The following is a 23,474-nucleotide window of genomic DNA, read 5'->3' on the forward strand; positions in this document are numbered from 1 at the left end:
CGTCTCACACAGCAACTGAGCTTTCATGGTAGACACCAGTTAACCTGATCTTTGTATTAAAAAAAAAGAAAAGGAAAAAGGTTTGCTTTGCTTTGTTTTAAAGAGCCTCCTCCGCCTATGTCTGGTTATATTATTGTAGCAGGTTCGGTTTGTAACCAGGCAGAGACACCAATTTAGTGTAGTGGTTTGGTCCAAAATACTCATTACTGTTTACCTTCTGTGAGATAAAAATTAGGAGAAAAGCAAAGCAGGCACCAAGAATATAAAGAATATAAAGAAGTTTATTAATAGACCTAAAATAAGGAAAAAGAAAAGGGGGAAAAAAAAAATCATACCACACCTTCAGAACTCTTCTCCTCCCCCTACCTTTCTCCCTTCTCCCACTGACAATGTAAAAAGACAACCCTTGAGATGTTCAGTCTGTTTACCACTTCCATAATAACCTTGTTCAGCTCATTTAGGAAGAGGAGTCTCTCTTGCCCATGCTATGAAAACATTATCACAACGAGACAGCCGCCCGGGTTGGTTCTCTGCTCGCATGTGAGTCCCTTCCCCAACTTGCAGCTTTTCCCACAACTGCTTTCGAGGGTCCACTCTTGAATTACTGGGGTACAATTTTAAGGTTGAGCCGTTCAGGAACAAAAGTTCTCTTCACCCATCTCTGGGAGCATTTAATCTCTAAGAACAGAGGCCCTTCTCCTTCCCTGGGAGCAAAGGGCCCTCCTCATCTTCATCTCTAGGACTATCTCTGGGAGCATCTCTAGGAACTGAGGTCTTCTCCTCTTCCATTTGGAGCAAAAGTCTTCATCACTTCCATCTCTCCCTGTTCAAACTTCTCATCAAATTACAGTTGCTTCAGCATCTGCCTATCTCAGCACAGGTGCTTTTGCTCACAAGTACAAGCTGAACGCTCCACCCCCCATGCCTTCATGAAATTACAACGGGTACTCTGATACATCATAGCTTTACAACAGAATTTCAGCTTTAAGCATCTCTTCTTTCTTCTCCCTCAGGTTTTCGGCTCTTCACAGCACTAAAAGGGTTAATCTCACCCAGGCCTTGCAGCTGGAATGTGGCTTATTGCTGTTGGTTACATGATCTTTTGCCGGACAGCAGTGCAGCTTTCAGCTGGATCTTGGCCACACTGGAGAGGGGGAGCTGAGCCGCTCCGGCTATAGCAGGGCTGTGGGGGGGGTTCTGCAGGTGGAACAGGGCCCATTGGCTCCAGGATGGCCATGGCCCAGCCTAGCCTGGCCCGGCCTGAATAGGGCCTGGGCCGGGCCCACTGGCCCCCGCACGGGGCCCACAGACACCTGTCCCAGCACCAGAAATGAGAGAGAGAGCTCTGCCTGGGGTGTGTCTATTCTTAAGTGTGTATCACAGAGGCAGTCACAATTTTAAGTGGCTTTAAAAATTGTCCATATTCAAACTGGCCAGCTGATAGGTTCTGTTAGGTCACAGAGGAAGCTGTAAGCACCCCTTTGCTAGAATATCACTTCTGAGACTGTGCTTTGCTAACCCATGACAATTATCTAAAGGGGGAGGAGGGTTACAACAGAAAGCAAATACATCCTACAGGACAGCCTGGCTAACTTTTCTCAGATCTTGCCACTGTGGATGCTGAGAGACTGCTGCCTTCAAGAAGAGGGTGCTAAGGAGCCAAGGATGTCCTGGGCGTGGCTGGATGGGCAGCACCTCTCAGGGGTACTGGATAGCATTGCCTCTTGCCTGTACTTCCCTTGCTTACCTGAGAATGCAACACTTCCCCCAAAAGTACGGTGTTGCTGTGCTTGGGAGCTAATTAATGGAGCCCTCACTTAAGCCTCTGGTGTCCCAGGCAGGGAATAAAAGCCCTTTACTGGGGAGTTAGGCAGGAGAACTGGTATCTCATGCTGCTTGTCCAGTTTTCCCTCTGCTGCCTCTGCGACGAATCCGAGGTTGTCATTTAATAACCACAGAGGTGGTGCATCCCAGCAGGGCTCCTGCAGCACCTGGTGCAGTGGGAGCTGCTGGGAATAGGGGAGCTGGTGCTGGACACAGCTGGGCAAGGCAGTGATTCAAAGGTGGGGGTGGAAAAATTTCTCTTACAACAGTTTTCTTACAGGAGAGGGGTTGTGAGGGTTAGGGAGGAAACTTAAACTTCTCTGGCATGGGGTGGGAGCCAGCTGTCTGTCTCACACTGTCCTATGTTGCTGAATCTCATCAGCTAACCCTCCTCTTGGTCCCACTTCTGCTCAAGTTACCACACAGTGCAGCAAAACCACTGCTTCCTTCACTGACTGAGCTAATGGAAACCCCTTTAATAATTCAGGGGATAAATTCTGTACTTGGAGGGGTGGATTCTGCAGGAAAAAGCACTGAAATGCAGGTGGTTCTTGGGTGGGCTGCATGGGGATTGCCTGTGCTGACTGACAGCCCTGTGGCCTTTCCTGTCCCCAGATAGTGATGTACATAGGCCAGGTCTCCAAGGACATCCTGAAGTGGCCTCGGCCCCTGTCACCACCTGTCGTGAAGCTGGAGATGAGGACGAATGCAGAGTATGGGATGCCGTCCACCCACGCCATGGCAGCTACAGCCATCTCCTTCTCCTTTTTCATTGCAACCACAAACCAGTACAAGGTAGGGGGTACAAAAAGAAAACAAAAGAAGAAAAAGAAAATACATTTAAAAAAAAAAAACCATGTGTCTGCTTCCAGTAAGCCACATAAAGCTTGCAAATCCAAAGCTGTTGCCACTTCCAGAGGAGCTCTGTATTTCTTTTCACAGATGCGTATTCTTTTCTGTGCTTACCTCTAGCTGGTCAATTACAGACACAGAAAAAAATTTAGTGGAAATATCCTTTCTTTTGCACAGACTCCTCTCAGAGCTGCTGGCAGGCTGTACTGCCCTGCTGTGGTGTGGTGGGTCCACTGTGTTTTTGCACGTGGGGTGACCGTGGAGGGAAGGTGCCAGCATTTTGTGCTCACCCCATGCCCACCAAGTCAGTGCTGCACGTTGGGACATGATGGCTCCCAGGGCAACCAAAGGAGCTCTGTGCCACCTGGTTTCTGTATGAAAGGAAAAGCATCCTTGGAAATCCCCTAGCCCTAGCCTGTGTTAGACTAACAGCACACAGCATGACTGGAAAGCCTGCTGTCAGAGAAATAACAGCAACTTCACTGCACTGGAGCTGTGGGCTGCTTGGGGAAGTCTCATCATTTTTCCTCACCATCTTTCTAAGAGGTTTATTTCCTGAAAATTCATTTCTCCATGATGATTATTTTCATTCTGTTTTATGAATCCAAGCATGTGTTTCCTGTCCTCTAGCAATAATAGCTTCCTGGCTGCATTGTATTTAAGAATGTTTCTTAGCCCCCTCAAGGAATAAACCCATATAACCAAGAGGGCTCCTGCTCCCTGTGTGATAACTGGTCAGAGCAGCTTGACAGTGGAATGAGGACAAGGAGCCATAAGAGGGAATATTTGTCAGCCCTGGAAGGCCAGATCCTCCCATGTGTCAGAGCATCCAAGAAGACCTTCTCCTCCTCAATCTGCAGGTGACCAATGGGACATGCAGCTCTTCACAGGCTGTCTTGTGCTTCTTGGAAACTGCCACGAAACAATAAAGCTGCTGTCAAATAATTAAATTGTTTAATTGCCTCTATTAAGATGGAAAAATCTCCCAGTACATTATGCTGCTATCTTCTCAAGCTGCCCTAATCATCAATTACTGATCTGGACTAGCTCCCAGGCTGCCTGCTGAGGGAGGAGCTAAGTGGGTGTAAGTGCTCCAAAGGCTTAGAGAAATCAGGAAAATTAGTGTTTTATGAACTGGGAGTGACATCTGCAGCTGGGTCTGAGCTGTCTATTCAGGGGGCTGGAGTATGCTGGGGGAAAGGGTCAGAAGAGAGTTGTTATGCTTAGAATTTCCACAGAAGCATTTTTGTGCTGATCTGTGGTCACCCTGGCCAGTCGTCAGCCTCTGGCAGAAGATGGAGACTTTCTGTCAAATTGGATGAATTAATTGCATTTATTTATATTTTGAGTTGGTTTATTTTTTTACAAAAGATCTCCCTTATGGACTGAAAGGAGCCCAGCAACCCACTCAGTTTCAGGATTTGAATGAGTGCATTAAGGGCTAATATGTTAAGCTTATTCTTTACCAAATAGGGTGTTTTTTTTTCTTCTTTTTTAAACGTTGATTTGTTTAAATGCACCTTTCCATGTTTGTAGGCTACTCAGAGAGGGCATTAAGCAAAAACACCTTCATAAGATGACTAAACCTTTAAGTGTCACAGGGAAGAGCAGTCCTGACTGCTCTAATAGCTGGATTGTGGTTTCAGCCCAGACATTGATTCTCCCCACTCAGCCCACGGCTCGAGGACTATTGATCACACTTCTGGTCAGACTCCGCAGCTGTCACAATCCCCTTGGCTGAGCTGAGACTGCAATGCTACCTCAAGCATGGCTTGTACAGCATGCTGTGCCTTTTTTCTTAAGCTCTTTAACACTAACATGGTTTTTGCAGATAGGTATTGTAGGGAACAATTCTGCAAATACCATCTATTTCCCACACTTCCCCACACTGAGACCAGATCTTCCAAAAGCAGGCACCACAGCTAATGAAATGACCTTCTAGCAGGGTTGCATGTTGACTGGGGGGGGGGGGGGGGGAAGGGGTGTGTCTTGTCTCAGGTCACATTAATCTCTTGGGGAAAGTACAGCTCAGGAGCTGCTTCTCACATGAGATCCTTAGGTCAGTCCAACTGCTTGGTGTAATGGGTGTATTTAACTTATTTTTTTCCCTTTTCACAGTATCCATTCGAGCTTGGCCTGGTAGCAGCGTTTGTATTTTCAACGTTGGTGTGTCTGAGCAGGCTCTACACAGGGATGCACACAGTCCTGGTAAGGATGTGCCTCCAGCTCTGCTTTCCTACAGCAACTCCCATCTCCCACTCTTCAAGTGATATATGACGTGCCTTGGTCTGCCCCTACAGGAGTAGATGAGTTGTGCCACTGAATTTCAGGCTGAGCATTCAAAGGAGCTGTGAGGAAACCCTCGAGCTATTGATATTTGAATCCGCAGGGAGTTTATAGCATGGGGAGGCTGCGGTGTGCGTGGGCTGAGGAGCCGGGTGAGGTCAGGGTGGCATCTCAATTGGAGCTCTCCATTTCGAAATTTTAATTGCGAGGAATGCACTTGGGCAACTGATGCTGCTCCTTAGCTAAGCCCTTTGTGCAATAGTATCACTGTTTTCAGCGAGAAATGCTCGGGGCTGGTTTAGCCTGGGAGTGCCGGGGAGGAATTGCAGGTTGGTGAGTCACGAGTGAGCTGCCCTGGAGGGGCTGGGCAACAGCAGGTCTCCTGTCACCATACAGGCACAAGGCACTTAAATTTTGTATTATGACAAGTTTCTTGTTTTCAGCCGGAAGGAAATTAATTCTTAAGGGACTGAGATACACAAATACTTTGAAAATAATCATAAAATATCGGTGACTTTATGTGACAGACTTGCTGGGCACAGTTGCTTAGAGACCTCAGTCCTGCTTTAGGAACAGATTTCAGTGTGCCTGTGATAGCTGGTTCTTTCCTGACAAGAGGAAACTTTATTGATTTGTTATATATAGTGGTCAAAAGGGTGGCCCAGCTTCCCAAATATGGACAAAAACTCCTGGCTATTTCCCCACAGGCGTTTGATATATGTTGTTAGTTGTATATGCATACAGAATTGAATCTTTTTTACTAAGTAATAATTAGGTTTGTAATGAGACTTGATAATTGTAAGAAAGGGAGCCCTCATGAGATTAAGGTTAGCTATAAAATATAGCCTGACCTTCCCTTTCAGGCCCAGTGGATCAAAACAATATCTTACATCGAAGCTGCAGACACCCTTTCTTTGCTACTGACCTTAAGTAAATCAGTAAAAATTCTTTGCATACTTCTCTTGCTGGCCATCATAATGAAAGACCCCTCTAAATTTAGAAGGATTTTAGGGTAAAGAAGAAAAAGTCCTTTGTGCTTTTGTCATGATAGGAAAGAGCTGTAAAATAAAATTTAAAAAAAGCTTCTTAGCTGAAGTGTGAGCAATGCTGCCTTTCAAAGGGGCAAATGTCCTTGGCTGGGGTCTTCGCCCCGTGTGTGCCATGGTGAGGATGGAGCTGGGGAAAGGCCCAGTGACCATGGCTGCCACATGCAACCCCTCTCTCTGCAGCAGCAGCTTGCCACCCACTATGACGGGATCTGCTGTCCCACCTGCAGTGATGGTTCTTTGGGGAAGAATTGCAGTTCAGAGCTGTTTCTGACCTTTTGTGGGATGGGTTCTGCCCTGAGCTGTGATGTCATAGGGCTAAGGCACAGCAGTGCCCAGCCAAGCCATTGGCTCAAAGAGCCTCTGGATATTTAACTGAGGCCTTAATAGAAAGAATATAATTATGTATTAAGTGGTCATAGCATTTTAGTAAAGCAAAGAAATAGGTAACAAATATCCATGGACTTGGTGTAACTGATTTTTCCTGTTTGAGGTACCAGAGGAGGAGTGACAAGGACAGTTGCATTGTGCTTTCCTGCAGCTCTGTTGCAGAAGCTCATCTGCTGTAGTCTCAGCTCTACAAATCCATCTGCATTTCAGCACTGCTGGCCTTGCTCTTGAACAAGGAGTGGTATCAGAAAGCACAGTCATGTCAGTAGAAGAGATGTTACCATTAAAGACTTTCTGGGGAGACAGTCAGCTGCTATGGGGAGCTATCTGCATCCTTCCAGCTGTACCACAGCTCAGGGAAAAGGGGTGGCAGTAATGCACTTGCACTGCTGACAGGTAATTTAGTTACAACTACCCTTCTCCACCACCTCAACATCAGAATGTCCTGTGTGCGTGTAAAAACAAGGGAAAGGCAGAGTCCTTTCTTTTAGGTCTTAAATGATGGAGTCTGAGGACCTGGTAAAGAGGGGATCTGGAGTTACCCGGAAAAGGCAAAGTAAAAAAAAGTAAAAATTTGGGCACATTTTGAAGCAGTGAATCGGTGGGTTTTTACGGGTTATTTTTGAGAAACAAAAAACAATTGGAGACTATATGACTGGTAGTTGTTGTTTGCTTTCTTTCCCCAGAGAGCTGTATTTTAGAAAATATTACTGTGCTTTCCATTTAAAACATTGGCCCAATTTTTGGTCTCTGCCTCAATGCAGTGAACAAGTTTTCCTATCTCACAGCTGCTGGAGCCATTCCCTCCAGAGCTACAGCTGATGTGAGAACCTCACCGGCAACTACCCTGAGTTACAAGCAATAATGCCCTGTGCTGGCCAGCATGGTCGCTTTTTTGCCCCTGAGATATACCCATTCTGTGTTGATGCATTTATTGTTGGAGGTGGTGTTCTGGAGCTCCCACCCTGCCCCTTTGATGGGCTGTATTTCAGGCTTTTTCATGCTACCATCAATCCTGAAATTATCTTAAATATTTAAAAGCTGATAAACACACAGCACATTCACAGTACTTCACACACTGTGTAGTACGGTCCTTGGGGGATGAAATAAAGTAACCCTTAGGAGTGGAAACCAAGTAAGATATTTCTGTTTAGGACAGTGAGCAGTGTCTCACACTAAATGAAAATGTAGAGGAACTTACAAAAACACAGAATAGGAAAAGTGTTATTTTTGCTTGGATTGGCAGTATCAGGGAAGCAGATATTTGGCACTGTGTGGGAGCAAGCTGAGCTGCATAGCAGCGGAGGGGCTTTAGGGGAGGTAGACGGAGTCTAGGGAGGACTTGTCTGTGCTGAGGCAGCTGGAGCATCCCAGCAGGGCAACAGGAGGTTTTAAGTTTTGCTGGTAGTACTGCACCTTGAGCAAAATCCCGTGCCTGCCTTTATTTAAAAATTCCTTGATAATTGCGGGCTTGGCGAGAGGCTAATCTGTTTACACAGGCAGACAGGCAAGAATGTGCTTCCTGGGAGTGCTAAAGCAGCTCCACCCCCGGGGAAAACTCCGGTCCTGCTCCGGGGGACACAGCAGGGAGAGTCCACAAAAGCAGCTTTTCTCGCAGAAATCAGAGCCATCTTTCCTCTTCCCATCTTCTCATTAGTTTAGCAGGCAAGGGGGGAAATAATTCATTCTGCACTGCTAAATGTAGGTGTTGTTGTGGATCTTGCCCACCTCCTCCGGGTGTTCAAAAGATCAAACCTGCCCATGCACACCAGGACTGAAAGGAGTCACCGCAGACAGCCATGGCATGTGCTGAGTTCTCCAGCAGCTTCTAGTGAGGAGTTTCCAAAATGAGAAGCCCAGATATTGGTGGATAGGGGAAAAAACAGAATAAACCACTGGCCTCCAAACTTTTTTGTCCAGTAAAAAAAATCTGAATATGCACCCCCTATATATATGTATATATATATTTACTTATAAATTGCATATATGTACTACTGTACCAATACATACATTATAAAACACATACAAAATATACCCTAACAAACATAAGATAAGGATGAAATAAGCACTACTTTTAAAAAATGCATATATGTTGTTTTACTGATGAGTGGTGCAGAAAATATGTTCTTCCCCCAGCCCAAAGGGTTGCCTGGTGCACCCAGTTTGGAGACCACGGGTACAATGCCACTGGTCAGGGGCAGAGCTGATTGTCTGGGTCCTGCTTGAAACCTCCAGGAGCCATGTTACTGCACTGGGGCTGAATGGGAGGATAATAAAATTCAGAAAACTCTCACCAGGTTTGTAGGTAGGGACTGTTTGGAGCTGGGTCAGGAACTGCTGTAGTCAAATCTGACTAAATCTGGGTAAACCTGAGCAAAGCTTTCATGAGGGAATGTTAATGTTTGGTTACATTTCTTTAATTGAAACAGAAAAGCATGTGAACAGCTTTTGAGTTTTGCTCCTTGATCACCCATAGGGGTGTATCAAGGACTTTTTCTTCTAACATGAGGTGGACAAACAGCTGGGTGGCAAATGGAGGTACAGAGTGGGGATGGGATTTCTGAGCATTGGTGCTGGGAGCAGCCCTCAGCTCTTTTGTGTTGAGGCAGTTACTTAGTGTTGGGCCAAAACATGTTTTGTGTGTAAAGGTATCATCTAAGAATTTATATCAAAACATGAATTACTGTGAAATATTGACACATAATGGTATTTTACATGCTAGACATCTGTGATCAAGTTTGTGTATTCCCATGGCTAGCCTCATGTTTTGGATGAGGGAATAAATGGAAATTTGTATTAGGAATATGCACAATGGCTGTAGGACTTGCTTAAAACCAAATGTTCTGTGAATCTAATGGACATTGTAAACAGCTGAAGTTCAGCCACACAGGAGTCATGCATTTATCAGAAAGTCATTAAATATTTCTGTTGTGAAAAAGTCCCCTCATTCCTGCCTAGCTCAAAGTGAAGTTCACATAAATAATTTTCAGACTGTGACGAAGCATGGTAGTAGTCAGCTGCCATGACTCGTGAAAAAGATACAATCTTAGAAGAGGACATTTCTGTCTGTAACTAACTTCAGCTTTTGCAGAGCATTTTGTGGCTGTTCTAACACTGCTGCCTCTGTGTGACACTGGAAGGGCAGCGTGGGGAGAAACTTGTTTCATTGCTTTTTACCTGGCTGCTCTCATACAGATGGCTTTTCTTAGGGGCTACCTCCTGTCCCCTTTCTCAGCTTTGTGGCTGACAACAATCAAGTTCTCAAAACACCTTATTTGCCTCTGTTAATAAATTAGGGTTTAACTATGTGCTTGCTTTGGGCACTGTACTGGAAACCGGATTTCAGAGACTTGGGCAACAAATTTCTCCTTGCTGTATCCCTGCCCGGAGGTGCCTCCCTCCCACTGCTGGCAGAAACCATGGCACATGCACCATGTCCCACAGCTCTGCACCTTCCATCCCTGGAGCTTGTGTTCCTGGGATGGGAACCTGTCTCTGACAAAGGACAGCATCTTCCCCTTTATGCAAAGCAAGCAAGGGATAATCACACTGATGTGATGAAATTGCTTGTAAGGTTACGGGAGGGAAAGGGTTTGTGTGAAGGCAGCTCACTGCAATGTTGTCCCTGAGATGGAGTTGTGCATGTGCCTTTTCTGAGGATTGGTGGAGAATGCCCTCAAAACATGAGAGCAGATGAGGAGGAGAATGTGTGTCTACAGACACATGCTTATGCATAAGCTAAGGTTAGGTTCATGGACTGTCACGTTTTATTTAGCACAGGCTTCAGGTTGTCCCTGCATGGAGGTAATGGCATCACTGAATTCAGGGTGTTCCTCCACTACTGGGCCCCACCAATGCAGATACTGGTCTTTTATGATCACCCAAATACCCGGTTTACCTTCCAGATCTCACAAAGCCTATTAAATGTGATTTATTTACAGGATGTGATCGGTGGAGCACTGATTTCGGCTGTGCTGCTCATGCTCTTGTATCCTGCATGGGACGCGATAGATCATTTGCTGTTAACCAGCCCCTTCTGCCCACTGTTTTCCATAGTTGTGCCTCTTGTCTTATGTTACAACTACCCCAAACTAGACTATTACAGCCCTACCAGGGGAGACACCACTACTATCTTAGGAGCAGCAGCTGGAGCAACTGTGGGATTTTGGTTAAACAACCAGTATGCTGCTTCAGCCTACACCAGCAAAAGTTTTCAGCCTGGATTTCCTGTGGTCACCAGTACCGCGGTGCTCGTGCTAGCCAGGTTCTTCGTAGGGATCTTGGTTGTCCTGCTGACGCGCTGGATCATGAAGAGCGTGGTCATTGGCTTGCTGGGCTATCGGTACAAGTTCCCCATCCATGACCTGGAAGCCCAGAGACGCCTGGAAGTGGAAGTGCCCTATAAGTTTGTGACGTACTCCTCCGTTGGCTTCACGGCTACCGTGATTGTGCCACTGCTGCATGAGCTGCTGGGGCTGATGTGAGCACAGCTCCCCCTCACCGAGCCACCTGCGGCACCCGTGCTTCGGGGACACAATAACTCAGCCCAGGCTGGTGACTTGACCGAAAAGTGTTTTGTGCCTTTCTGCACTGGTGTGGTGGGTTTGGCTCTGGCTGGATGCCAGGTGCTCACCAAAGCTCTCTATCACTCCCCTCTCTCCAGAGAGAGAAAGTATAATGAGAGGATCATGGCTCGAGACAAGAGCAGGGGGAGATCACTCAGCAGTTTTACTGTCACAGGCAAAACAATACTCGACTTGGGAAAATGTTTAATTTATTACCAAATTAATCAGAGTAGGATAATAAGAAATAAAACCAAACATTAAAACTACCTTCCACCTACCCCTCCCTTCTTTCTAGGCCCAGCTTCCCTCCTGAATTCTCTACCTCCTCCCACCCACCATCACAGGGGGATGGGAATGGAGGTTACAGTCAGTTCATCATTGCTTCTGCTGCTCCTTCCTCCTCAAGGGATAGGACTCCTCACACTCCTCCCCTGCTCTAGCGTGGGGTCCCTCCCAGACAAGACAGCTCTCCAAAAACATCTCCAATGTGAATTTTTCCCATGAGCTACAGTTCTTCATCCAGCATCTGTCCACTGAGGGGTCACAAGTCCCACCCAGGAGCCTGTTCTAGTGTGGACTTCCCACACCCTTCTTATGGCATTACCCTGCTCCAGTGTGGGGTCCTCCACTGATTGCAGGTGGATCTCTATTCCCCATGGACCTCCATGGGCTGCAGGGGCACAGCTACCTCTCCATGGGCTGCACCATGGGCTGCAGGGGAGTCTCTGCTCTGGCACCCAGAGCACCTCTTACTCTTCCTCTTCCTTCTGTGGTCTTGGCGTCTGCAGAGTTGTTTCCCTCCCATATCTTCACTCCTCTCTCTGCCTGCAGGTTTTTCCTCCCATCTTAACTGTTATCCCAGAGGTGCTGCTACTGTCACAGACGGGCTCAGTGGATCTGTCTGGGAGCTGGCTGGCATTGGTTCTGTTGGACACATTGGTTCTGGCACCTTCTGAGAGAAGCAATGCTTGTAGCTCCCCCCTGCCACTACCATGCCCTTGCCACACAAACCCAAAATAACTGACCTGAAATATCTGACCTGGAAGAGTCCTGGGAAGGCCTGTGCACAGATAACTTTGGGTTAGAAATCACCGACCCCACTGTGTCCCCACTGTGTCCCATAACTAGACACGCTTCCCCCAGGCAACTGAAAATGACAAGCACACAGCCAAAATGCCTGCCAGAGCAGCAGCAATGGCTGGTTTCCTGTGGAGTTGGGGTTGCTGGGGAGCAGGCCTGCACCTGCTCAGCTGAGGGCTGCTCCTGAAGCAGCAGAGCAAGCTAAGGAAGGGCTCAGGTTTGGGGCATCAGGGAAAAAGCAGCTGGTGGGGTGGGGAGAGAGGTGTCCAGCCAAGAGCAAAGTGCCATCGTTGGGCAGAGCTCATAGTATCTTCTGATGGCACTGCCAGACCCAGGCTAGTTCTGTGGGGATGGTTTTACTCATTATTACAATTAAAAAAAAAAAAAAACCACAAAATGTAAAAGAGAAGGAACATCTAACACAAAATGTTTAATGTGCTTTGCAACAAAGTTACCTTGGATACTAATAAGAAAGCCTCCACTAAAGGATACTTTGCCTACAAACAGCTGAGCAGAGTTACTACCACAGCATTCAGGCTTGAACTCAGACTGTTTAACTCTGATTTAGTTTTCCTGGCTAGGGCAAAGGAAAAAGTCCTTCCTGTCGTGCAGGGGTGACAAGTAGCGTCCATTAACTGCGTTGTGGAAGGAGCTGAGTAGTGACTCTGGTGACTACAGTGCATGGCAATGATAAGATGCCATCATTTTCTGCTGCTGCACAGCATTACAGTTGGTCTTCCATGCATCCTGCAACACTTGTAGAATAGCAGGGCAGTGTGTCCATAGGAAGGTCGTCCCTATAACTCAGGCCGCTTATTTAAAACAAAATATATCAGCTGTTGGACCAATGAGCTGTTGAGAAATACAGCACTGAACGTGGTCTGCTTGGCTAGGAAAATGTACCGTGCTATTGCTGCAGAGCTTCAAGCATGGCCCCCGTGCCTTGCCTGGCAGAATGTACAGCGAGAGCCAGCTTTCTAACCATGTTCACTTGCCTTTCTGGCTGCGAGAAAAATGAACCTGAAGAATGTAAAGGAGGTGCTTTTCCATCCATTGACTGCTTGGATAAACATAGTCAATTCCAAAACTGTAGCTGGGAGTTCTGTCTGAGGAGTGCAAGGTATGCACGTGAAAGAGCTGCACCACTTTAAACCCAGGCTATCAATCTCCAGAAGAAACGCAGGCAGAAATTTTAACCAGTTTTAGATTTGCTCAGGCTGTGGATAAACTGTTTCATATCAGGTTGTGTGGACTTTACACGTGCATGCAAACAGCTCCAGCGAGCCTTTCAGCAGGGCACATGCCCGCTCACACCTCTCCCTAGGTGAGTGCTGAACATGAGCCACCATAGCCATGGGGTTCCATCCTCAGCCTCTCTCCCTCCCATCACAGAAGTGCTGCCATCAGGTTTAAAACACCTTTAAACCCCTTGTGCTAAAAGTGCTGCATGACACACAGGTGCAGTGCACAACCAGAGCCCTGAGGAGGGGCCACATCACAAAATTGAGAAAAAAACTGGCAGCAAGCTGAGTGTTTAAGCTGGGGATTGGAATTACTCCTGAGAAAGGCACAGTTTGACAGGAAAATTCATGCAGCTTTATGTGTAAAATTTCTGTTCTGATTCACAGCTATTTTATGCTATGAAGATTTTATAAAATATATATAAATGCTGCACAAGTATTTTTATAGTATTCACTTGCATGTGATTCATGCAAAAAATGCAAATTCTGTTTGGTTCAAATTTTAAAATAAACCTATTTTGCAGAGTTTGGTGTCTGTCTGTTCATTTTGCATCCTCTATTTATACTTGTAAATGACTGATGTAAAGGCAATAAGTCCCAGCTAAAAGAGCTTCCCAAGCGCAAGCACCCACCTCTCTTCCCAAGCTGTCCCTCTTGTGGCTCTTTGTCTCCTCTTCGGTCTAGCTCCACACTTTGGCTCCTCCAGAAGGATCCTGCTTTTTAAAAAACATTTTTAAAAAGTCTACTGGTCTACTAATGACTATTTGTTACAACCCTTGCAAATGGAAATGAGTGAGTTGCATGTAATTGGTGCTGGGGGACTTTTGGGCACTGGAATCTCCTTCACCTGCCATATCTACTTTTAATAGACTAAACAGTTAACTGAAAGCCAGTTTAACATGTGCAAAGATAGCATGACAACTCATGAACTGCAGAGTATTTTGCATTAGTTGAGGTACCTAACAAGGTTTTGTGGTCAAAATGTGTGTTTGAAACCAGGTAGGGCCACATCCTCCCCTCAGCATCACATCCTGCCCACAGCTGATCAGGGTGAGCCCAGTTGCTGCAGCATCCTGGGCCAGCTGGGTTAGGCAGGTCTGTCAGCTGGGCTCTGTGCTGAGGTTGTGCTCATGGGATGCTCACAGGACCACAGCCACTCCTGCAGGGCCAGGCTTGGAGAGGCAAGTCTTCTGATAAGGTGACACACATCACCCTTTCTCTATTTCATTAACCTGAACTACCAGCTCCTCATTGCAGATCTGTGTGTGTCTTTGCTGTCTTTGGAAATGCTCCCCACCTCTTCATCCCTGCAGTGAAGATGCCTCTGCATTTCCAGGGTGGTGGTAGAGAATGAGGTTTTGTGGTGGGTCATTTCCAGGGTGGTGGTAGGGAGTGAGGTTTTGTGGTGGGTTTGCTGGCCATGTTCTGTACTTTGTAACACAAAGGCTCCAACTGAATCCTTTCAAGTAAGCACGCTTGCATTTTAGACTAAAACACTGCTTTTGATGTGAATGGAGTGGGAGGTAACTTCCAGAGTATCACAGCCTGGGCTGTTCTCTTCTCCGTACTGTCTGTGCTGTCTGTCCTGGTCCAGTGCTACAGCTCTCCCTCTTGTGCCTGCCCACAGCCGGAGGGGTGATGCAAGACAATCCAAGTTTCCTTTGTTATGCTGTCAAGAGGGATGTAGCAGGCACCCCACCCTTAGCTTAGTCCACTCTGTCCTGCCTGGAGGCTGCCTTCTCCTGGCCTGCTTACTTTGCAAATCGCTTTCTCGGCATGTGGTGCCAACCCAGGCTTCCTCCTGTCTGGGGCATCTCTGTATGCTGGTGCCCCAGTGCAGAACCAGCTACTCTGTCAGACGCCTAAGGCTATTGCACTTTTTGGCAGGGATTAGGAACCAAAGCAGCAAGCACTGAATTTCCCTGCTTTAATTTTCCAGCAGTAACTTTGTCATGACCTCAGTCTCCTAACCCATCCAAGTTCCTATGCAAAATTGCAAGCAAACTTGTGCCTTGCTTTTCTGGATACAGTTGATGTAATCTAGGGAACAGAAGAAAACAGTCTCCGTTTCAGTTTTGACCCTTCTCAGCTGTACTACAAGGAGGAGTTAGAAAACATGGGCGCCTCTCTGAACAGGGTGGATGTGCAGCTGGGCAGTGGGTGGGATCTTGCACAGTTGCTAAGTCATGAGTAAAGCAAGGCCCATGCTTGCTGCCAGCTTCTGCTCCTGTCAGACCTTCCCCTGCTGTCTCACTGTCTTCCCACCTGCCCACTGTCCCATGGCCACCCCGCTGCCACCCCACCCTGGTAGCAGGCTCGGTTTCAAGGTCACCAGGCGGTCAGAGGTGTTGTGTGTGCCAGGCCATGATCCCCTGGCAGCCTCCTGGCAGCGCTTTTGCTCAGCCTATTCCATACTCACCTGCCAAACCAAGGATGATTTAAATTTCAAGCGAGCACAGTGCCAGCCTGGAGATGGAAACAGTCCCAGGCATCACCTTTCCATAAACACCCTTGTGCAATAGCAAGGGTGACCTGCAGGCACCAGGGCCTGTGCCGGGAGCTGCAGCCAGGCTGGCTCAGGGTTCTGCTCTTTGGAAAATCACCACCAAAGCACAGCAAGGACAAAACCAGAGCTCATGTCCAGCAGAATGGAACCCAGCAATCACCCAGACAGCACCCTAAACCACCTCTGATCTCTCTGTCACCAGCTCTCCAGCCTTTTCTGCTTGTATTCAGATCTCCAGCAATGACCCATTACCCACAGGCAGCAGGAGCAGGCCAAAAGTAATCGGTAATTGCAAAGCCGTAGTTAAAAATCCCACTTCCAACTCTTGTCTAAAAAGAAAACCCAAGTTCAAAAGATGTTTAAAAACTGCTCAGAAGTCCCTACTGGCAGCAAAGGTTTCCTTTGCCAGAGCCCATGGCTACAGCAAAGGATGAAAGCAAATTTCAGTGCTCACAGTGGCTGGCTCCAGCATGAAGCTGTGTGATAACTACCTCAAGTACTGCACACAGCTATGAGCAGGCTGTAAATACCACATAATTGCTTTGGAGCTATGAAAGACAAAGCCTTGCAATAAATACACCAGACTTATATGAAGTGTCCCACTCATCAGGAATCACAGTTAATCCTGAGCACAGCACTACAGCAGAGCTTGAATTTCATTGCAAGGCTGCTGGCACCACAGTTAACTGGAGGGGTCAGGGACTCTGAAGAGGCTTTTTAACCATTTTCTTGATTCTCATTGTCTACTTCTAGCAAGTAATGGTACCTACCTGGGACAAAGCTTGTGTTTTTGGAGCATTTAGCTGCCAATGCAGGAGCAAATGGTATGAAAAAGAAGAGATCCCTAAAAGCCTCACACACATGCCACCGCAGCTCAAGCCCTTAGTCCCAGCTTAATCTATTTTTTGCACTCAAAGGACAGCTAAATTCTCAGGAGAACTGGGACACACAAAGAGTTAGAAAATCTTGTGCAGAGAAATATATTTAGTGCACACAGATATGCCTGCACTCTGCTGCAATGCAAATCTGCCTTATTGTCGTCCTAATCTCCATGCATGACACACCAATAAACAGGGGGGGTTAATACTTTCCATCTGCATTACACATTGCTTCCCACACTGGGAGCCTGCCTGGTTACAGTTGTGTGGGCATTGTGGAGAGAGAGATCCTGCAAACACCAAGCTGCCTAATCCCTTGGGAGGTTTAAAATGTAAGCTGCAGTTTTCTCACTCTCTGTGGGCACCGGAGTCAGTCGTGCAACGTATGGCGATAGCTATATTCTCATTTCACGTCTGTCATGCAGAGATAATTAAAATCTACACTTCCATCTGAGGGGAACCATAGGGTTTCCAGATGGGTAACTGTAGTGCATTTTTCATACTGAATTATCACTTGCACCAAAAAGCATTGCCTGTTGCCTTCCCACCTGTTGAGATTATTGATGGGGCTGTCATTGAAAAGCCCTTGTGGGCCCAGTGATAGGGGTCTGTGCAGCTCGTAAAACTACAAGCTTACCTCACCATTGCACATCCTTCTGCTCAGTGGGGCAGTCATTGTAACACCCTTCTCTAGCAACTCCCAGATGTCCACTCCTGGACAGGCCCCTCCTGGGATCAGGGTCCATCTGGCTCTCACAGCAGAAAGAAGCCACAGTACATAGGCCTAATACAAAATACTGGCGGCTGTTAGCCAGCAGCATTAGCAATGGTTATAATATTGCAAAGGAAGGACAGCCAGCCCCACAAGCCAGCCAGTCAAGAGCTGCTGCAGTGTACTGAGCTGACCACCCACTTGGTGACATTCCTGCAGAACGGAAGGATCGGGCATCGCTGTGCTGGATGGAGCTTCTCAGTTTAACAGAGAGCAGAGGCACAGTGCACCAAGCTGTGACACAACTGCTGCCAGAAAGCCACCTAGAAGGAAAGGCCTGATCCACGAGAGGTTCTCATGTACTGGCAGGGGCAGAACTGCCAGAAAAATAACCCTGCCCAAAAGCTGCGTGGTCCTGCTACACAGCTGGGGTCCAGAAAACCCTGGTGGGGCTGGGAGTGCAGCAGGCCCACACTCACTTCTGCAGAAAAACATGCCAGCCTTAGGCAGACAAAGGCTTTGATAGTTTTCTGCTCCTCATGCAAAAGACCACTGGCATATGCTCTTAAATGCATTTCCCCATTTGGTTTGGCACTTCAAAAACCGCCAGGCTGACATCAACAATGAAAAAAGTTTAATTCCACCTCCTCCCCTTTCTGAATTTAGAATGATAAAGGACCAACAGTTATGTCTGGAGCAGGGAAGCAGATATTACACACATCTTGCTTACAAAATAGCTCTGGTTTTCATGAAAAGTTTATTTTCCTCCCCCAGCCATTGATGAGCACATGACAACCGTACAGAATAAAAGCTCAACTCCTTAGTTCTGCTCACATTCACTCAACATTTGCTCTAATCAATTATCTTATTTCATGCAATAAGAAAAGAATGAGATTCCTGTTATGCAGCCATAATCAGTTACAGTATGAAGCTGTGTCTGTGGAACGTTTCTGATTTTGAAAACTAATCATGTGCTCTGCCATTACATTTCTCTTGTAAAGCACTGGGCTTTGACCCAACTTGTTTCTTCCCCCCTGCCCTTTGAAAACATTGAGGGCACAGCCTAGTCCGAGATCCCACATTCCTTCCCTGCAGAAGCCAGCCAGATCGCACTGTAAAGAACACATTTACTCAGGGAGACAGGATCTGTTTTTCTGGTTTATTGGAACATAAAAGCATAAGCGGATGTCCCCTGGGAGGCAGACAAAAGAGGAGAGGGTGCTGCATGTGACAGTGGACGGCTGTCGGAGCATAAAAGTCACGTCTTCACACGAAGGGCTCAATATTGATCTCCAAGGCAGAGCACGGCATGGTGAGCTCAAACTTGGTGATAACATCAGGGTGTACGACTCCAAGTTTTCCAATGCTTTGACCTTTGGCAAAGACCTCAGCACAGCGACCAGGAAAGAAAGCAGTGCCTGTAAAGAAAGAGAGAAAAATCAATATTTCTTTGGGCCGGAGGAGTCAATAGGCATTTAACATGCAGAACAAAGCTGTCAGTATTAAACTGTTCTCTGGGATGAGATGCTAAGAAGGGGCTCTCACTTTCTTGCATTAAGAGTTGTCATGACTGATAGAGAATGAGAAAACACTAAGTTAAAAACAAAATGTAAAGCCCAAAGCGTGGGCATTTTTCACACTCCAATTGTTTTGACTAAATTCCTCCTGCAATGGAAATTAGCACAGTTGAGTCAGAGGGCTACTGAAATGAAGAACCTTTGCAGCCTTGAGGCTATTTAATATCTGAATGTCTCCCACCTTAGTCTGTTTAAAGAAATAAAGCCTGCTGTCATCTAGAGGGTAAGTAGGCATGTCACCCTAGATTGCCTGTCACATAATTAAAAACAACCTGCATTCCTCATCTGGAGAAGAACTTTTTAAGCAGTTTCCCATACACCATAAAACTGTGAAACAATGAATACTCAAAGGAAGGCAAAGACCATCTTCCTCTCACCTCAAACCAAGTCCCAATATTTAAATGTTACATGGAAGTTTTTCTTCTAAAAAATTAAAATTAGTTAAATTTGCCATGAAGAACTTGGAGCAGCTGTGCAGAGATTTTCATGTAAAGCCTTTCCTACATGGGAATTTCCCTGTGTGTGGTGGCTCTACCAGCAGTGTGTTCAAGCTTGTCTATAGCAGCTACACTTGCACTGTTTTGGCCTCTGTCCTGACGTGAGTGGCATTTTTATCTGACAGCCTTTCTAAAGACAAACCCAAACCAAGCCAGCAAGTTGCTCCTTCTCAAAGCACCACTTTCCTAAGGAGTGTGAGGAAGCAAGGCACCATCTGTGGGACATTCAGTGAGCAGTGCTGCAGGCAATGCTGTGATATCAAAGGGGGAAAGGGGAGAGGATGAAACAACGCCACTGCATCCTACAGATTCTGAATCCTCAAAGCTCCTCCACCCTGTTTTTAATGCTGCTGCCTTCGGTGTCCTCTGCCAAAGGATCACAAGAGTTCCCAGCAACTTACTCTCTGGTTGCTCCAAATGCTACTTAAGGTTCAGGATCAGCCCAGGACATTTTACTGTGTGTACAAGGAGCTACTTAAAAAGGCAGTAAGGGTCCAAATGAACCTCAAACCTCAGGAACATTTCCATGAGACTTATCGCTAGTGGTCAATCCCAGAGATATATTCTCTGTTAGTTCTCCAGTGGAAATAATTCATTTAAGAAGTGTTTCCCATGAGGTCTGTAGTTGTAACTTGCAGCTACAAGAACAGCAATTAGGTCTTTTTCTTGCCCAAGTTGCTGCATGTGCAAATTAACTTCAATATCCACTTCAATTTTGGCTACCTTGTGAAATCTGACCACAGTAGTAAATGACCACAGTAACATTACTTAAAGGCTGCTTTAAAAAATATTCAGAAGCAGAATCTTTTAAGTTATCCAGTTCCAGTCCTAGCTACAAGCACAAACCAACTACTTACAATGGATGTACAACAGTGACATTACCTCAGCCTGGATGCTACTGGCACGTGACTCCAGCCAAAGAGACACTTGCCACAGCCAAGCTCCACTATTCAAAACAAGATGAAACAAATTTAGAAAAGAGTCAAATGTCACACATACAGATCACTCTGAAGACTGTGGGTGAAAACATAACCTAAAAATAAAGTTGCCTTTTACTTAGTGGTAAAGGCTTTCCTATTTGTAAATAAAGCTGGTATTGTACCAGAGATGTGAGTAGCACACAGAGGCTTTTTTTTAGACACTTGACTGTAAGCTTGAACTGGCACAAGAGCAAGAACCAAGCAGAAGTTCATAATGTTGGCATGGTACTATAAATCTATAGGAAAAAAGAGCTTTGACAATAGCATCAGTGAAAAGCTGTGAGTCTGACTTGTTTATTCTTCTGAGCTTCCTTCTGTGTAGTCTTGGGAAAGTTATTTTATCTTCTTGCACATCTAGACCCAGCTATGTCATGAGACTTCACTGTTTTTAAATTTGTTGTAGATATCTGATAGGGTCTAAAATAATACTGTACTCAGTCAATCTAACAAGGGCATTTTCCCAGATCTGTGCCACTTCCCATTGTGTGAAACAATGCTGGTTTCACACACAACAAATGCTCTGCTATCCAGGCATCACCTCTTGTCGGTCTCCCAGTCCCAATGAGTTCCGAATACGCTGCTCCAGGCTATGGCTTAGACACTGAGCAGCATTTTCAATCTCATGCAGCAACTGATGCTGGACCATGATGTTCCTTTTCTTTGCACTTCCTTGCAGCAAATAGAGAAATATATAATTAATATCAAGGGGGAACATTTAGGTCCCCAAAGTTCAGGAAATGGGACCTTCAAACCACATCTCAATTTCTAGTTAAGCTGACCCTGAAATGTTGGCTGCTTCACCAGTGGGCCCCATGTTTTGCAGACATGGCAGTTGCAAGGCATAATTCCGTGGCTGGAAAAGATCAGACAATAAGCAAATAAAAATGAAATAACCTGTTAAGAACTTTAGAGCCCCCATCTGTCCTGCCAACACATGGCTTTTGCACCAAAGAAACAAGAGCTGAGAAACAGGTTTACAGAGTTTATGAACTCTGGTTAATAATGGAACTATTATTATGGTAATTGGCTGCACTACAGAATGCTTCAAAGTATATTCCTGCCTGCCAAAAGGGCCTCTAGGCTGCATCCCACAAGGGGGATCTAAAGCCTTCCTCATCTTAGTGACTCTTCCTTTGACCACACAGGTGGTAAGGGAAGGAGTTTGGCTCAGGCATTGGACTGAGTGGTGTTGGTCCATGTGCCTCTGCCAGGGCACCAGAATTTGGAGCAAACATAAAAGCCAGGTTAAAAAAATTCAGACACTGACATGGAAGCACATAAAGAAGGAAAAAAATCTCAGAAGAAACATGAAAAACCTGAGCAGAAAGGGGGGAAAGAGAAACAAGCATTTGCAGCTGGGGTAGAGCTTTGACTGAGGGACCAACCACAAGCACAAAAGGAGACCTGAGCTAGAAGAACCTGCTGTGCTGGGGCAAGACACAGGCTGCATGAGGACTGGGCAACCCCATGGAGCAGGGCACCAAACCAGGGAGGTCATCAAAGTAACAAGGAAACAAAGGTAAGGACTCTTTTCATCCTAATTTGTGTGTTTCTTGTATTACCAAGTAAATATAAACAGTGATTAGGATTTCTAGCAAAGCTTGTGTTACAGACTGGGCAGTGTTACGTGACTTCAACTCTTGAAGTAAAAGCTTCAGAGTGAGGGTCAAGGCTGTATGAAAGATGTACTGAAGCTACTTGCATGCACAGAGAATCAGCAAAAAGTGCACACACTGTTACCTTGTCTGTATAAATCACACCAGAAGCTGAAGCCCAGTGCTCTTAAGCTTCAGTAAAGCCTTGATGCCAAAAGGAGCCTTTCCAGAATCATTGGCAGCTGTGACCTGCAGCTTTTGAGGAGTTCACCATAGTTTGTCCTGCCTGTCTATGCAGTATCATCGACATTAGCATGGCTGTGGAGGGCACGGTCTGCCTGAAGAAACTCTCTCTAGTCAGGCAGGCACAAAAGCACACCTGGAGGCCCCACTCTGAGCAGGTGTGTTGGGAAGGGACTGTGTTTGTTGCTGGTGCAATTATCCTGAAAGGCTGCTGCTGTAGGTCCAACTGGTTGGTTGGACCATCAACTACATTGAGAGTCAAAATTTATTTATAAATTGTAGTTTACTGTACCTTCTGCTTTAAGAGTAACATATTTATCACTCTTGACATAGTAAATCCTTTCTGCTCTGCACACAAACGGTACTTCATAAACTTCACCTTGAAATCTAGTCAGAGATTGCATTGTCCTTGCTGATAGAGACCCAGACAATGCCAGAGGAAGCCTGAAGGTCTAGCAGTGGAAATCCATCTCTTAGTATGTCAGGTGTGTAAGTGGTGGTTAGGACAAAGGGTGGGGTGAAATCTAATATGCGTTCCTAAAGAAGGGATGCCAAAGCCAGCCCTGTCTTTCGCTGACACACTACACACAAGGGAAAGACAAAAGCTACTTCTCGTGGCTGCAAGTAAGAATTTCTAATGCTCAGTGATGTAGAAATAATACCTTTAATTAAAGCTTCTGTAGCATATCCTCAAAATCCATAATTGTCTTTCTGTATTCAGGCAACAGGGCCACTTTGATTGCTTTGGGGTAATTCTTTGGCCAATAATCCAATAGAGCATGTAAGTCTTCAGCACATTTTCTGGCTAATTGACCCTCAAAGAGCTCTGAGTTCCCTGCACTCTTTGTTGTCAAACACCTTGCACAGTTTCTTTCTCTACCTCACTCACCCTTCCTTTCAAAAAGAAATAGATTAAAGTTGTATTATAGGCCTGCAGTTGCACTAAGCTTTCAAACCCACTTGTTTGTTCCTGTCATTTGAAGGAACACTAGAAGCAGAAGCTTAAGAAGGTAACAGAGCAGAGCTTATCTGGCCTCAGTGGTCTTTCATCTTAATTCTCCTCCCCTTAGTGACTCCAGCTGCCCTTTCACTACCTCATCCTGACTCACCTGGGGAAGCATTTTGCCTGTGCTACACTGGATGGAATTCAGGTTAGATGTTGGGTTTAAGATGAGGTTCTTCACACTTTTGACTGATTCCTT

The 23,474-nt window shown here is 46.0% G+C and overlaps 2 protein-coding genes across 3 annotated transcripts in view; one reads left to right on the forward strand and one right to left on the reverse strand.

Annotated features, from left to right (window-relative positions):
* Window positions 1-13,809, forward strand: part of SGPP2 (sphingosine-1-phosphate phosphatase 2) — a 35,936-nt gene extending 22,127 nt beyond the window's left edge. For both annotated transcript variants that reach the window (XM_069024304.1, XM_069024305.1), the window contains exons 3-5: window positions 2,440-2,619; window positions 4,795-4,884; window positions 10,340-13,809. In XM_069024304.1, coding sequence (XP_068880405.1) covers window positions 2,440-2,619; window positions 4,795-4,884; window positions 10,340-10,882 — 813 coding nt within the window. In that variant the 3' untranslated portion in view covers window positions 10,883-13,809. The remainder of the gene's footprint in view (window positions 1-2,439; window positions 2,620-4,794; window positions 4,885-10,339) is intronic.
* Window positions 13,810-18,518: 4,709 nt separating this feature from the next.
* Window positions 18,519-23,474, reverse strand: part of FARSB (phenylalanyl-tRNA synthetase subunit beta) — a 36,909-nt gene continuing 31,953 nt past the window's right edge. The window contains exon 17 of the mRNA XM_069024856.1: window positions 18,519-18,798. Within this exon, the coding sequence (XP_068880957.1) occupies window positions 18,647-18,798 (152 nt within the window). The 3' untranslated portion in view covers window positions 18,519-18,646. The remainder of the gene's footprint in view (window positions 18,799-23,474) is intronic.

This window comes from Aphelocoma coerulescens, chromosome 9, assembly GCF_041296385.1.
Source record: "Aphelocoma coerulescens isolate FSJ_1873_10779 chromosome 9, UR_Acoe_1.0, whole genome shotgun sequence".
Classification (NCBI taxonomy): Eukaryota; Metazoa; Chordata; class Aves; order Passeriformes; family Corvidae; genus Aphelocoma; species Aphelocoma coerulescens.